Here is a 16579-nt window from a genome sequence, read left to right as displayed (position 1 = left end):
AGACTTGTCATCAGCAATACTGAATGCTAAAATAAACAACAATATCCTCAAAGTCCAGGGGAAAAGTTATTTTTAGCCTAGAATCCTATTGCCAGAAAATCAACAAGGATAGAAAAACTAAAGGTATTACTTCTGAGCAAAGACTAAGGAAACAGATTATTGCTAACATAATTATATAAGGATATACTACAGACACAAGATGGCAAAAGGCCCTAGGAAGAAACTCAGATGAGGGAAACAGCAATGCTCCATAAAACAAGTAAAACTCATGGGCAGACTGAAATAACTGAAGACCCACCATCTTTAAAACAAATATTCTGGAATCAAAATCCAAGATAATTACAAAATGGGAGTTAATGGACTTAGAGATTGTGGAATACGGCACAAAAATTTTTTAAAAACCTATCATCTAAAAATAACTTAGGTTTCAAACTGGGTGAAATATAAATATCATCAAATATGTGCTATAAAAAAGAGACATACGTTAAAATAGCACAAAAGGTTGAGAACTAAGAGGTGAAAAAGGATACATGAGGCAAATGCTAACTAAAAATACAAAAAAAAAAGTTAAGTATTTATATAAAGCCTATATGTAACATATTAAAAAAAAATTCAAATTGAAAATCAAGTAATGGGACAAAAAAATATTTCTAATTAATAAACGGTACAATCCACTAGAAACATTATCTTTGATGTATCTAAATAATATCACTTCAAATCACATAAAGAAAAAACACGTTTTTTAAAATTCAGGAAAAGACTAATAAATCCACAGACACACCTTTTCCTAAAATCTACAGATAAAAACAAAAGTAATATAAAAAAATGCATTTCTCAATTAACATGCTAGAAAAATAGAAAAATACATAGAATTGTATATCCAAAATATCCAGAATACGAAATTTTTATGAACAAAACCAACATACATTAATATTGACTGTGCATGTGGTGACAAGGAAATCATAAATTCCAAGACCACCCCCCAAAAAAAATTCCCACAAGGCCACATTTTCTGGCCATAACACAATACATTTAGATAAACAATAATCAAATGAGAGGGAAAGTTATCTCCTTATAAATTTAAAAAAAAAAAAAGAAGAAAAACAAAACAACTTTGGATTAAGGAGGGAATCAGTGGTAAAAATAATAAAAATGACAAAGTATTAACAAAATACAACCCAGGGAATTCAACTAAAATGATACTCTGGAGAAAACCTTAAATGTATGTATTAATAAAAAAGCACAAACTCAAAAATGCTAGTAAAAGTTATAAACCCAAAGCAAGTAATTACAATAAAAATGGAAAATTATCACGGGAAACTCAATAAAACAGCAAGCAATCAATGAAACCAGAAGCCAGTTCTTTGAAAAGACTACTAAAAGGGGAAAATATAGCAAGGAGAATCTAAAGAAAGCATAATAAACAATACTAAATCATGAAGAAAATATAACTACAAATATAAGGTAATACTCTTGGTTCAAATATTTAAGTATATTAAATGTTATCAATGGAATACATGAAAAAGACTGAGGGATTTTAACTTACCGCAAACTCAGTAAAATTCAACAGTGGGAGGTGGCTGCCAAAAATGTCAATGCAAAGTTAAACTGCAGAACAGAAGTACACAGTCAGAGGAAAGGGACATTTTTTAGTAATACATTTACTTATGAGCATCACAGATAAAGAGAGACTTTTAAGAATAGCAGGATAAACAAGAGGATAACCAGGCTAAAGAAGGACCTAGAACAATGTAGTGTATGAGGAAACGTTGGAAAAACAGAGGATATTTAGCCTAGAAAACGCAAGGGCATTTTAATGGCTTTCTTTAAATAGTGCAGATCTGTCATGTAAAAAAGAGAGATACACAGAGAAAGAGACAGACACAAGGTAGAGGGCAGGAACAAAACAATGAAAAGCCAATTTTGTCTCAAAATCTGCAAACGTTAATTTTTTCAGATGTCCAACAAAAGAAGGAACTGCCTTAAGAGAAATTAGAGCCTCTCTCTTCTGTCATTAGAAAGGTTGATGCAGAAACTAGATAATTACCTGTCAGAAATACCAAACAGTAGACTCCCATGCAAAGTGTGATGTTAGAACTACTAGATCAGTTAGGTCCATTTCACTTTGAAGATTTCATAAGTCTACACTGCTTGCTAAATAAATGTTGGTTGCCTAAGAGGAGCACAAAAATGAAAAATTGAAATTTTATCCCCCAGATTTTTGGATCACGCACACTCAACCTCAGCAGTCTCAAAGATTACACATCTTTATGCTCATGGCCTTTATTTTTTTGTCTTACCTGCTTCCTTTTAGGTTTATTTCTCTATAGACAGAATACTCCCCTGTCCTACTTTCCATCATCTTTCTCTTCCATGACCCCCAACTCTAATACCAATCAATAAATTCCTCTGTTTTTTGGTCTAACAACTCCTTGCCTCTTTACCTATATATATAAACCAGTCAGTCTATTTCCACCGTCTTCCCAGACCAATATTCTCCCAAACAATGGCTCAAGAAAGTCTGAAAATATTACCCAACCATGCTCTCCACACCAGGAGAACACACCAACCTCATTCTTCCATCCAACCTCAGGCACATTAATCAAAATTGATATATTTCTACTATCAGCATTTCTCCAATCCTAGTGAATTTGTTTACTTAGAGGAAATACACCCACAAACATACATTTTTATACTTCAACAATACATTAAAAAAATCATTTTTAAAATCCCAAGCAATATTGTCAAAAGGCAACAGGAAGTAGTTCATGCCCCTGAAACATGAGTGTGCCTTCTATCACAGCTGGCCTCTAGTTTTTTTTAAGTACTCAACTACACAGTAGTAACAAATGACAGCTACCTTTCAGAATCTAGAGAACTGAAGTCCCACCCAAAAGTAACACTTTCAGTTTGCAGAAAGAACCTGCTATTTAACTCCCAAAGAAGGCAAAGGCAGAGAACTGCCTAATCTAATTCACTTCCTCCACTTCTCTAAACTAGCCTCTCTAAACTACCACTAGAGTGGTAGCCTCTAAACTACCACTCTTAAAAAAAATAAAAAAATAAAAAATAAAAAAAAATAAACTACCACTCTTCACTTCATCCAACTTCCTCACCTCCCCACTCTCATCCCCCTAAAATTATTATTAGATAAATCAGTAATATATTTTATCATTGGCCATACTGATATCAGTATGCATTTCTTTATAAACATAAATCTTCATATCTTTACTGTAATGATTATATATTCTTTATTTTATATAGTTCTTTATTTTTATTTCAATGAGATTTTTTTGTATGCAATTTTTCAGACATACAAAAAAAGAATAATATAACAAATGCCTGTGTACATTTCACCTACCTTAAGAAATAAAATATTAGATTCAATAGAATTTCTAATTAATATACTCATGTTAGTTTTAAATTCTTAAATTCACTTCATAAAATGGTGATACATTTAAATATGTGGAAATTGAAACGATGAGGGTGGTAGGGAAAACTTGACCATGTTTTATATATATATATATATATATATATATATATATATATATATATATATATATACACACATTATCTAATGTATGCCAATGAGCCCCTTGTAAAAACATAAGCATTCTGATTTTGAAGAAGTCAAATGGGTACATTTAAACTAAAACTTTATAGTTTAGTAAGGTTACAAAATGTCATCGCTCCGTATGTACCAGTTGGTGTCACTACAATGGAGAACACAGTACTAGGACTATAATGAAGAGAGACCTAAAACTGATTTCTATGTAATGTGAATATATTGTATGCATGAGTAGTATTTACATATGACACCCACTGTTAATTTCAATTCCAACCTGAGGAAAATTAGAGAAGGTGAAAATAATATTTTTTTAAAAATCAAATCCAAATATGACATTCAGAATCTCCTAAAAATTAACATTAAACAATCTAGTAATCCTGGTATTACTAAAACTAAAACAAACAAAGAAAAACTTCCCAAAGGTGAGAGACAGATGTAAGGCCTGAGGAGGGAGGGGAGGCAAAAGGGTTATCACAGAAAAAGGACCTGAATCTCTTACCTGTGGGCAGCTTGATACTGTGAAAAAGACTTCCTCTTCTGTTAACCACTGCTACTCAGTTCATCTGTATAAGCATTAAAAGCTAACGCAGATTTCTAGATCAGCCTTTTTGAGCCTGAATTCCTCGTTTGGTACATATTCATTAAAAAAATAATAATAATAGGAATACAGTAGATTGGCTACATATTAAAATTCCTTTCAAACAATGGTTCACATCTGTTGTGTAGTTTGTGCAGCAAACATCCCATCAGCCACAAAAGCCAGAAGACATCAGACAGCGTGTCAATGAAGCTCACAGAACACTCAACATACATCTTCCAAAGGACTGTTGCAAGTGAAGATGCCTAGAATCAGAATTCTTTTGTATGGCTTTCTATGCTGCCAACTATTAGGTCTGCAGCAACTGTGTGCAGTTAGGTACCTCCCACATATTACCCAATAGTATCAATAGGCATGAATCTATAAAAGCAGAATAGAAATTTAAAAGGCTTATAGCTTCTTACTATTCCACATATTCACTGGCAATTGTTCAGGTCTCAGTATTCCTATTCTAATGCATCAACTCTGTTCTTTCAGTCCAAAAGGCTGCATTCTTATACATTCCATACAGAAAATCCATGACACATATTATTTGCTGCCCTAGTACAGCCAGACTGCAGTTACAGCTAGCTGGCGCCAGAAAGAACAATTTACATAAAGCAGTCCTCATTTCATGACCAAACTAAAGAAGAATACTGCTGAGTAAACCCTCCCCCATTCGTTCCCCAACAGGCACTGACTGGTTCTAGAATATATCTAGTTATCTATTTACTAATATGATTAAAATCCAGGTAATAAGAAAAACTCAACTTGTAGTTCTTATATAACTGAAACCCACCTCCACCCCACCAAAAATATTTTTAACCCCCAGAGATATTCAAAAGCCTTAGTTTATTTGTGGCATGGGCCAATATAATTACATAAATCCAACGACCGCTATTTTTAACAATCATTAAAAATATAAACTATAATTCATATTAGCTAAAAGCTGTCCTCATTCTACTCTACAGCTGCCTTTCAAATTTAACTAATCACTTAAATAGTAAATGATCATTAAATAGATGTGTTCTTAGAACCAAATTCCTTTATGTTTCACCAAATATAACTAGACAATACATCTTCAGGTATCACTGTTGTGATGCTTAAATAATTCAACATATTTACCACTAGTTAATACTACTAAAGCATGCACTGAATATCAAAACTCAGGCACGTTATATTACAAATATCTACACAAGAACATATTTTGTGTGGCATATTCTTTTTTGAACCTAAATCATTTGTGGATTGTTTTAATTGGCCAGATCTGACTGGGCAAGAGTTGAATCATTATCTATGAAAGTCTTCTGTTTAAAATTTTTTTATAGTTACTTTATGACCTACTAATAAATAGTTCTATACCTCCACTTCTATTTTTCCACTACTTTATTGAGTTTAAATATATTAAATTTCATTTTCAAATAATAAACGCAATACTAGTTTAGTGCCACATCTAAAATGGTAATAAAATGAAAAGTATTTAATACGCTAACTAGGGGTTATCCAAAATATGTTCCTTATTTTTAAATCTTATTTTCAGCTGTCTTAAAACATAGGTCTTAAATTATCCCTATTACACAATAAGGATAATAAGGCCCTAAATAGGGGAATGATAAAGTTACATATCAACAGGAATTGGTAGACTTCTAATATGTGGATAATCCTAAATGTTACCCACATTATCTTTGATAAGCAGTAGTAGATTTCCTCAAACAACTATACTCTCTTCTTGGGATCTGTGCCCCACCAGCAGCAGATGAAGGGACAGGGACAAATGCATAATAAGATGTTATAACTTCATATAGTAGACCCTGTATAAGCAACACTTTGTGGGAGGAAAGGTCTTATACCAAAACAACAATTGATCATAAAATCTCAGGGTTGGAAATCATCTAAGTATTGTATTCCTTCCATTTTTAATTTTGCTTCCTCCTTCTCTCTTTCTACTTTATACATCCAACTATTTGAATAAAAGTACTTTAAAATCAAAGGACCTAAAATCCTTTAGTCCATCAGAAAATATAATGTTAATAACAAGTATTTAGATACTGTTTTTGAAAGCCAAATAAGTTAAACAATCCCCTCACAATGAATTAATCATAAGAAGCTCAAATTCTCTACAGCCTGCTTAAGTGCCAACAATGGAAGTTACCAATCTAGCTGAGTGTTTCTCAAACTAACAATGGTAAAGACCCAATGTTTTATTTCCAATCCATTACATACCAATATTCTTGTAATACAATGAAAATGAATTATTTGGGAGAAAAAGGCATATAAATTAAGCCTTTTTCTTATTTGATCTAACTGATATAAAATTATTTTATTAGATAGATATAAAATTTCTAGACACTTTTTTTTTTCTAGACACTTAATTTCAGTTATCTAATGGAGAACAAGGAACAGATGAACTGATGAGAACTGACCTTGAACTGATCCACAGAACACATTCTGAGTAGGGCTCACCTAGGCACTACTTACCCCTTCCTACCCCTGGCATTCTCAATCTCTCAGCATTTTAAGCATCTCATATTTACTTCTCTCTTCCTTTTTTCCCTGCCCCAATGTAAACTCCTTGAGGGCAAGGGATATTGTGTACCTGCCATCAAAACAGTGCCTGGCAAATAACAGGGGCATAATAAATATTTGTTAAATTTGTTGAATCAATTGATCAATTCACAGTCCATTTTTGTTCTCACTCTATCATGCTGCCCTGGCACAAATAAGAAATCTTGTTTTGTCCCCTTTAGGTTCTTTAAAGTCTTCAGTCTGAGATTTAAACACCTTGCTCTCGGGCATTTTTACTGTAGCCAGGTCCCTAACAATCCCCTCTCCCTAAAGATCCTTTTCTAATGTATCCAGTACCCCAGATTTCCCCCCCAATTTCATAATGATTGAAAAAAGAAACAGAGAAAACAAAATCTGTGCTGGAGTAAACCTTGTGAGGAAAAAATAACCAATCTTACTCACACAATTTGTATCACACATACACAAGGTACTTTGTTATGCCCATTTAAATCCCAGTATCAACTCTGTATGGTACTTTATCCCCATTTTAAAGATAAGAAAACTAAAGTTCTGAAAATAAGCAACTAGCCTCATCCCATAAAAAATAATGCATAAGACCTATTGAGCACTTACTATAAATAGCCATTGTACTTTGAGCACTATTATACACTTTTCATATCAACTTCTAACTAGTGAGTGGAAGAACATGAATTCACCTTGACTCCAAAGTTCGTGTTCTTCCCTGTAGTCCAACCACCTCCCTTGTTTAATGGTCACAAAATGGCATTAAGAGCTTAAATAATATATCCAAACTATCCAACTACTCACTAGCAGCACCAGAACTATCATTTCCTGACTTCTATACTAATATTTTCCACTTTGCATGCCATGATACTTGTATGTCAGCAAAAGAAAACACCAGTCAGATGATTCCACTGGGCAGCAGTGCCTGGTTTACTTCAGCAGGGAAGGTAGAAGCCCTCAGGCAGACGCAGAAGCAACTCTTTTCTCTGGTGTTAAACTCTCTCCTTCATTAAACTCTAAGATTCATTGAGTCGATAAGCACTATTTTCATCATTTCCATATTCACACATTAATGTCCAATAACAGACTGTTACAAATTACTAATGAAAACACTTAGTGAAAGTTCTAACCTGAGCAATTTATTAAAAATCCCTTCTTTGAATAAACTTTAAGCATTCTCCCAAATCACTTTCTCTTTCAGGAGTGTAAGAAGTGGAAAACAGGGGAGCCCATCAGTGTTTCCTGTGCAAGTTAACTGGTTTTTCAATTTTCGCTAAAGTTTTCTCTCTAATTTGAAAGCCATTTTCCAAAAATGAGTAAATTTCTTTTAGCACTTCCCTAGCGTTACCTATGTCATGGTATTTACATGAATGCTAAGAAGCTGGCTTTTACTCTGGAAAATGTGGAATTCAAATTTAAATCAGATCATTATTATACACCGCCAGCGTTTCACGGGTCATCAAGGTAGTCAGTCTTCACATAGTTGAGATGGTCAATGTTTTGTAAACAGAAGTGAAATTTTAACAAAAATAACAGCCTCTGAAATTATCTAGTCTAGTGCAGTTTAAGAACACTTTCTTTTAGGAACTTACTCATTTTAAGTGCTAAAATTTCTTAGCTCAATCAAGTTAGGCAAAAATCTTTTATAAAGTTCATTTCATTTACCTGTTCAGGAAACTGCACATCTTGAATATAATTTAACATTTTTTTATTCAATATCATCATTAAGAACATCAAGTCAATAAATAGTGATGTCTTTAATAGTGATAACATGTAAAGAAAAGAGAATTTATCACATTAAAAGACCTCAAGGAACTTGTATGTTTCTAGTTTGTATTTTTTTAATAGCCTCACTTTCAACCAATTGTCAGTTTTTCCTATTCACTGCATCTCCTTCAATCAGCCACCAATGGTACTCTAATATAAAAATCAGGACAAGAAAAACGTTAGCAATGTGCCATATTTTCTAAAGAGTAAGCTGACTTTACATATGCTATCTCTCCTACCAAGTGAAGTAGGTTAGATTTTACTTATGTTTACTTTCTTCTGGATGAGAAGCTGTATTTTAGATATTTAAGGTTGCCAACAATCTGTCAAGTAAGTAGGATAGGGATTTAAAAGGAACAGCTCTCAGGGGCCCAGAAGGTAAAGTGAATCAATGAAGAGGACCAGCTGTGTGGAGTAGGCCCTACCTGAAGGAGACAGTAGCTACTCAACTGTAGGTTATTTTTCTCAAGGAAAAATACATTTCTAGCACTGCCCAATATTCTATTTTCTAAAAAATGAGACATGCAGATTTTTGTGTAAAATCTGACGACTTTAAATGTTAACTAGAGAAATACGGCAGTGGTTAAAGGACCAAAGAAGTCTGCTGGCTGCCAGTTTGTGGCCACTGAAAGAGAACTATACTGTAAAGATTCTCATTTGTACTGAAACATATAAAACTCTAGGCCCTGAATTCACATCATCTCTTTAGAGAAGTTATTTTCTCACTGCATATTTGTACTACTCAGCCAGGCTAGAACTGAAACATTTCTCCTACTCTGATTCTGTAATGACAACATTCTATATTGGCTTTACTTAATAAACACATGTGCCACTACCCACATACAGCAAAGGATGGCTAATTTATTTAACAGAGTAGAACCCAGGAGTGCAAACATGAATATATCAATTACCAAGTGGATGCTTGGTAATTACTTCTTGCTTCTAAGCATGAGTTCTGCTTCTTGCTACTTCTTGCTTCTGAGCATGAGCTCTATGAGAAATTTCCCATTCTTTCTAAACATACCACATTCCCTGATCCAATCACATTTGATAAAGTATATGACATCTGAGAAGCAAAGAAACTGAAGAGCATTCAAATACTACTGGAAAATTAGCATGCCAGATATTTGTAGAGTATTTCCTGGTACTATTCAGAAACAATATATAAACTAATCTTCAACATATCCCTGCCAAAGAGATAGGATTTTTTTCCTCCATTTTGTACATAAGGAAATGAGAGTCAGAAAATGGAATGAGTTGGCCAATATACGAAAAGGGTAGCAAAAATAGAATTCAAAATTTGATTTGAACTCTTGGTCAGTGTTCTTTCTACTACCTCAACATTTCTCTTAAAGGTTTATGCTAGTGAAATGGCTTGTGAAAAAGGGTAAACAAATGGGGAGGACAAGAAGTGACAAAATAATAACATAACACCTCAATTACCCAGCACCCAGAGTTATTATGCCCTCAATTATTCAGCGTAATAGCTAGCCTGGAATTCAGCATAGAAAATTTGAAAACTGTCACCAACCCCAAAAGTAATAATCCCAGTGAGGTCTAGTTTATGTTTATAGTTGCAAAAATGCAACATGGCACTGAAAGAATTAGCAATAACATCCTGAGTAACCACAGAGTGTTGGTGTTTCCCCATGTATAAGTAATAATCAGTGGATTCATCTTGTGGAGGGGAGGGTGGATGTGAATATTACAGTCCACAATAGAAGGCAAGAAAAATGGATCATTAAAATTTCCCTGAGGTCCTACTCTGAAGGTTAACATAAATTGATCAATAATTTCAACCTGGCCAGTTTCTCTCCAGCAATAAAGAATATCAAACCAAGTAGCTGGTTTACATGATATGCAATTTTTGAAATCCAGTGAGCTGTTCATACTATGAGAGGCAAAAAAAAAAAGAGTGATTAGAGTCACAGCACATTCACTTTCCTATGTCATACTCACTCTAGGGCACAACCTTACTGAAGTGAAATGCAGGATGGATAGAACCTCTCACATATATTGGATTTGTCATGCATATTGGATTTGTTATGCATATTGGATTTGTTTTCTTTTTCCCTTTCAGGAGCAAGCTCCTATATACATTTACATAAAGAAATGTTCAGATTATGAGAATCCATTATATCACACAAAACAGTCCTAACAATGTTACAAAGTAATAAGTTAAAGGAAGTAAAATAAGCATACTACAGCTGTTGATAAAACTGAGCTAATTATTCCAAAAACATTTTAGGCCACCGAACAAATAAATACTGATTAAGTTAGGAAAAACAATAATGTTGCTAAAAAAAAATTAAAATAAGAACAAGTAAAAACACAATTTCGGGGCAAGTCAGCAATTTAAACTGTTAAATCATGTAAATATAGAACTTATATACTACCTTCATGAAAATTTGTAAGTCAAAAAAGAACATGAAGAATATATGTTCTAGAATACTTCTCAAACTAAATTCCATAGTCCCTTAGCGCCTGGATGTCTACAATAAAGTGACCTAGATCCTGACACTAATAATAAGATCAAAATTGTCATACATGATCTGGTTTCAAACCTTTATTTTCACCATAACAGCCTAATTGTTCTCATTTTATTAAGAAAATTAATAAGTAAATGTTATAAATTTACATTATAAAATAATTACACAATAATAAAATACCATACATATATCCCTTTAATATACTGGGGTCCTTCATAAGAATTTAAGGTGCAAAAAGTTGCTGTCTTTTAAAAGTTTCTGTATTTGGAAAGATCAAAACGTACTGTTCTATGTCATATTAGTCAGGGATATATTCAAAATACTCTATTGACAAAGCTAGAGGAATGCACAATACCATTTAGAAAAAATGTTATTAAGTACTGCGATTCAAACATCAGTGCTTTAATTATAACTAACTGTTCTGCTATCTGAAATAATACACGAATAAGAATTTCATTCTACTTTCTGGGCCACTATGGACTTACAATATCTCAATAAACTTTCCTATTGATACTTCAGAACAATGTTAAGAAAGCTTTTTGAAAATTTTGAAACTAAATTTACAAAATTATTGAGTCATTACTTTTAAATATATCACAGATTTTAACTAAGATAAGGTGGACATCAACAGTTAATATCACTTAACTCAAAAACTGAGATTTACTTCAGCCCTGTTGTATAAGCATACATTAGATACAAAGAAAAAGGGTATCCAGACCTAGAAGATGTGAACTATTTCTAAATTCAAAATCTGAATCTGAATGCCAATTTAAGCAAAAAATAGGATGAAAAGTTAGCCCCATCAAAAATGTGAAAGAATTAGATGGCTGGGAGGAGGCAGCATAATGAGAAAGAATTGAAACCCATAGTAAAAAAAAAAAAAAAACAATCTAATAGTGTTAAAAATTTGTTTATTTTTATAACTGTGATTTACATCCAGAGAATTAACATTCTTCCCAAAAAGCTACCAAACAATACCTCCAAAACACACACACACACACACACACACACACACAAACCCAGAAAAATCACAATCTTCATGCAAAACACGGCTTACTTATGGCTTCTTTTTAAAAAAATCTACTGAGATAATATATTGTTTTTAATTTCTACAAATAAATATCAAGCAAACTAAAATATCCAACGTAAAAGGAACATTAAGTTAATCAGGGCCAGAAAAGCACTACTGTGGTGATCAATTGTTCTGGCAATGTCAGAACATAAGACGGTGAGAAATTACAGGAATTTAACCTTTGACCTCACCATCCTATGTACTGTTTCCATAACAGAGGCTTCAATGTTCTATCAGCAAACATTTCAACTTCTTAGCAAGCAAGCTCTAAGTTCGCCTTCCTATATAAACTTAGTAAAATTCAAATGTTTTTTAATTAAAATGTTCAGAGATAAAGAGTAATGTGGTTCTTACCTCTGGTCCTGATGCATGTGACAAATCTCCTCAGTGGCATAGTGGCTGCCTAAGCAGCTACAAAGACTAGGGTAGCAGCCATTTTGAGACAGCTGCACTGTCTCAGTTGCACTAAAGTGTAATTAAGATGGCTCCAGTGTGCACTCAAGAACTCACACAGTGGAAACTCAGCTATGTATCAAACAAAGCCCCTCCCACTTTGTCAGCCTGCAGGAAACTGAACACTGACAACAGCTAATGCATATACTGCAACAAACAATGCAGCTACTCACAACACAGCAAACAGAGAAGGCAGCAAGCCAGTTTTGTAACATAATGCCTGTGAATTCCGACTTGCAATACAGAGTTTGGGCACATCCTGATCCCAGACAGCTTGAAGTCCATGCCACATATTAGCAGTTACAGAGATAGAGCCAAATCACACACAGCAAACATCAGGGAATTTGCTTGAAAGAAAGCCTCCATTTCAGTCCAGAAAAAAAAAAAAAATGTCAAACTATGCTCAAGGTCCTTTTTTTTTTTTTTTTTTTTTACTCTTTTATAGTACTTTTTACATGAAAAGAGTGCCAATTTTTATAATTTCTAGAAAGTTAAGTTGTTTAAATCCTGATAATCAATTTCCATTTATAGAAGGCTAGTTAAAGGTTTTTCCCACAGACTCTAAGCGCCAAAGTGCTCAAATCTAGCCGAATGGTTAAAGCTTGCAATCAAATTATTGAATCTTGACAATAATTTTAAATAACTGCTGGGGAGGACTAAAGACATTAGAGTTACAGTGGCAACAAAGCTTATTTTGAGTAATCTGCCATAAAGATAAAAACAATTTCTTCTCTTCTGTAGTCCAGATGGTCACAAAGACATCTCCAGGTGAGTAGTTGGTCCCAGGGCAAATTAAATTTCATGCCATGGCTCAGACCTCCCAACATTCTGACATGGGTGAAAAGCAAATAAAATAAAGAATGTAGACACCCACGGGGGAAAAAACAAATAGGAAGAACAAAAGCGTAAAATGCAGTCTGAAAATGGGTGTATTAAGAAAACAAATTTGTTTTAACAGTAACCAACCATCAAGAGAAGAACAAAAAGCACAGCAAGAACCTGTTTGCTTGATAGCGCACATCAGCTAGGAAAATCCATCTTTTCCTTTTGTCTTACTTGGTTTACCATCCTAAAATTTAGCTGCCTTGTGCTATTTTGTCTCTATCCACCACTAGATGTAGGTATTTATTAAAACACGTTAAGGGTGTAAGGGGGTGGTAGGGGTATAGCAAAAAGGAGATTGGCCCCATAAACTGATGATTGTTCAAGCTGAGTGACGGGCACATGGAGCGCACTATTTCATTCTATTTCTGTATATATTTGAAATTTTTCCATAATAAAAGTTAAAAAAAATACTCAGCTTTTAAAAAGTCCTTATTTATTCTCCCTGAGGTAAACCAGATAACGTAAACTGCTTTAAGTACTGTATGAGGAAAAAAAAAGTTTATAGTTGACCTAAGCCACATTAATTCTTCAAAAATATAATGGATTCTTTGAGGGTGGCTCAAATCTATTTGTTAAAAGCAAGAGGTAAACTGGGAAAGATTCGAACAGGATAGACATTACTGGAGCACTAGAATGTGGCTAAGGTTAACGGAAAGACAGCCGAAACATTTAGAGCTGCCTGATGATGAGCAGCAGATATTCAAGAAGCAGATTCTTTCGGAAGCCTGTTCCACAAAGGTTTAAATTATGTAATATACCTTCAAACGTGCGGTGCTCCCCACACCCCCCTCAGCCTCCCCCGTCTCGCCAGTCACCTTCCAATGTAAATACTAAATACTTTTTTCTCAGGCTAAGCTTTCCCGGGCAAGCTAAGATGCTGGCTATTGGCTTAAAGATCTACCTTTTCACCCAATTTAGACTTCAAAATAAGAGACATAATCTAAGTTCCCTCCTTATACCAATCCTCCTTCAGCCACTACAATCATTTTACTACTAATTTACTATATCCTCTCTATTATCCCAAGGCACGTAAGTCAAATCAATATAATGACTGCCTATTTCATACAAGGGGCTTTAGAAGACAAAGGAGTAGGGAAGTCCATTAATATAAATCAAGCCTTCATATAAGTTTTTATATATATTGTTTAAACTAATTCTCACATTAACCCTACAAGATAGGTTTTATCTCTAATTCGTGATTGAGGAAACATGCTCGGAAATTAAATAACTTCAGGAAAGTGCTAATAGCTAAAATACATCCTAGACTACACTCAGGCCAAGCCCACTGGAGCTTTGTCAGTCCCTTCCCACACTGGTTCTGTTTCTGTGCATTACGGAAACAACTTAGGAAAGAATAGCGGTTAGGCTGTTATTCAGGTACCTGGTGTCACTGCCAATGTTTCATTCACTCTTTATCCCAAAGAGATTATCCTGGTTCACCCAATAAACCCTATTCATGATTCAACCTAAATTATCTTATCACTGACAATCCCTTCCTTGCTCTCCTTTCCCCTTACTATGCCCAACCCCCAAACCAGGTGTAATTGCTCTCTCAAGGTCTTTTATATATACCATCATTATACTTAGCATATTTCATTATTTATATCTTTATATATGAGTTCTTAAAGGACAGAAACAACTTAATTCACTTTCCACTCACTTTCATAGTGTGAAATAGTATTTATTTGCTCAATAGACAATGAGTTGAAAGTAATTCCCTGTGTTTTCATTTCTACCACAAAAATCTCCAAAAATTCTACACCCTTAGGAACCTTCATTTTTAGGATCTCAACTCTTATTACTTTCCAGGAAGAAGAAGAAGTCAGCTAAGTTTTTAGTCTTGACCTAAACAGCTCTGTACTTCAAAACCCAAGGTGGAAAAAAATACCTTTTGCAGGGCACTTTTCAGTTTTTAAAGTGTTTTTAGAGGCACTACATAGGAGCTAATATGTGTTAGAATAAAGTCTGAAAAAAGTGTATAAAAATTATAGAAATAAATATATTATTTACTTTTAAAAGTTTTTAACATTACTAAGAAAGAGTACAGCTTGATTATATAATGTCATAGATTACAAGAAATTTGTTTTTGGAAGGGTTAGTCAATAAACCCAATCATTGCTTATTTGTGAAAGCAAACACATTTGGAAGGCATTTCTAATGTAAGGTAAACATCTCCATGATTACTCAATGTTTTACCTCTTCCTAAATAAAACTAGCCCTTTCATAATTTTTTCATTTCACTCTTACAATGACCATGTAAAATAATAGTGCTATAATCTCAAATTTTTCAAGACCAGAGAATGTAATCATTTGCCAGGGGTCACACAAGTAGTAATGAAAAAGAACTATAGGAGAATTAAGTTTAGTCAACTACTACACTTTTTATATATCATATATCACACTATTAGAAAACTCTGGGGCTTCCCTGGTGGCGCAGTGGTTAAGAATCTGCCTGCCAATGCAGGGGACATGGGTTCGAACCCTGGTCCAGGAAGATCCCACATGCTGCAGAGCAACTAAGGCTGTGCACCACAACTACTGAGCCTGTGCTCTAGAGCCTGCGAGCCACAACTACTGAAGTCCACGTGCCCTAGAGCCCACGCTCCACAAGGAGAGAAACCACCACAGTGAGAAGCCTGCACACAACAAAGAGTAGCCCCCATTCGGCACAACTTGAGAAAGCCTGCGCTCAGCAATGAAGACCCAACGCAGCCAAAAATAAATAAATAAATAAATTTATTATTTTTTTGGGGGGGACTTCCCTGGTGGCACAGTGGTTGAGACGCCGTGCAGGGGATATGGGTTTGTGCCCCGGTCCGGGAAGATCCCACATGCCATGGAGCGGCTGGGCCCGTGAGCCATGGCCTCTGAGCCTGCGCGTCTGGAGCCTATGCTCCGCAATGGGAGAGGCCACAACAGTAAGAGGCCCGCGTACAGCAAAAAAAATATATATATATATATTTTTTTTTTTTAAAGAGAAAAACAAACTTTGCACATGCAAAATATTGAAAATTCCATGGAACCTAAATAAATGGTTTCAGTGTATTTCATAGAAAGTAAATACACTTTTCATTAATCTAGTTAATACACTTTAATTACACAAGTTATTATCAATATTTTATATATATATATTAAAAGAGAAAAGGAACATTAGAAGGCTACTAAGATGATAAACCAAAAACACCTAACTTCACTCCCTCAAATCCCACTAAAACTACAGTGGAGTTTTTTTTTTTTTT

The 16579-nt window shown here is 34.2% G+C and overlaps 1 protein-coding gene across 4 annotated transcripts in view; it reads right to left on the bottom strand.

The window, feature by feature from the left end:
• ATF7IP (activating transcription factor 7 interacting protein) overlaps nucleotides 1-16579 on the bottom strand; it is a 126465-nt gene that overhangs the window by 94562 nt on the left and 15324 nt on the right. Inside the window, exon 1 of one of the 4 annotated variants that reach the window (XM_067008758.1) lies at nucleotides 12357-12453. The exons of 2 other annotated variants lie outside the window; for them this stretch is intronic. In XM_067008758.1, coding sequence (XP_066864859.1) covers nucleotides 12357-12373 — 17 coding nt within the window. In that variant the 5' untranslated portion in view covers nucleotides 12374-12453. Of the gene's footprint in view, nucleotides 1-1546; nucleotides 1604-12356; nucleotides 12454-16579 lie in introns of those variants that run through there. One more of the 4 variants, XM_067008760.1, reaches the window with a different exon arrangement.

Source organism: Kogia breviceps, chromosome 12 (genome assembly GCF_026419965.1).
Source record: "Kogia breviceps isolate mKogBre1 chromosome 12, mKogBre1 haplotype 1, whole genome shotgun sequence".
In the NCBI taxonomy this organism is placed as follows: Eukaryota; Metazoa; Chordata; class Mammalia; order Artiodactyla; family Physeteridae; genus Kogia; species Kogia breviceps.
This window is presented reverse-complemented; position numbering and strand designations above follow the sequence as displayed.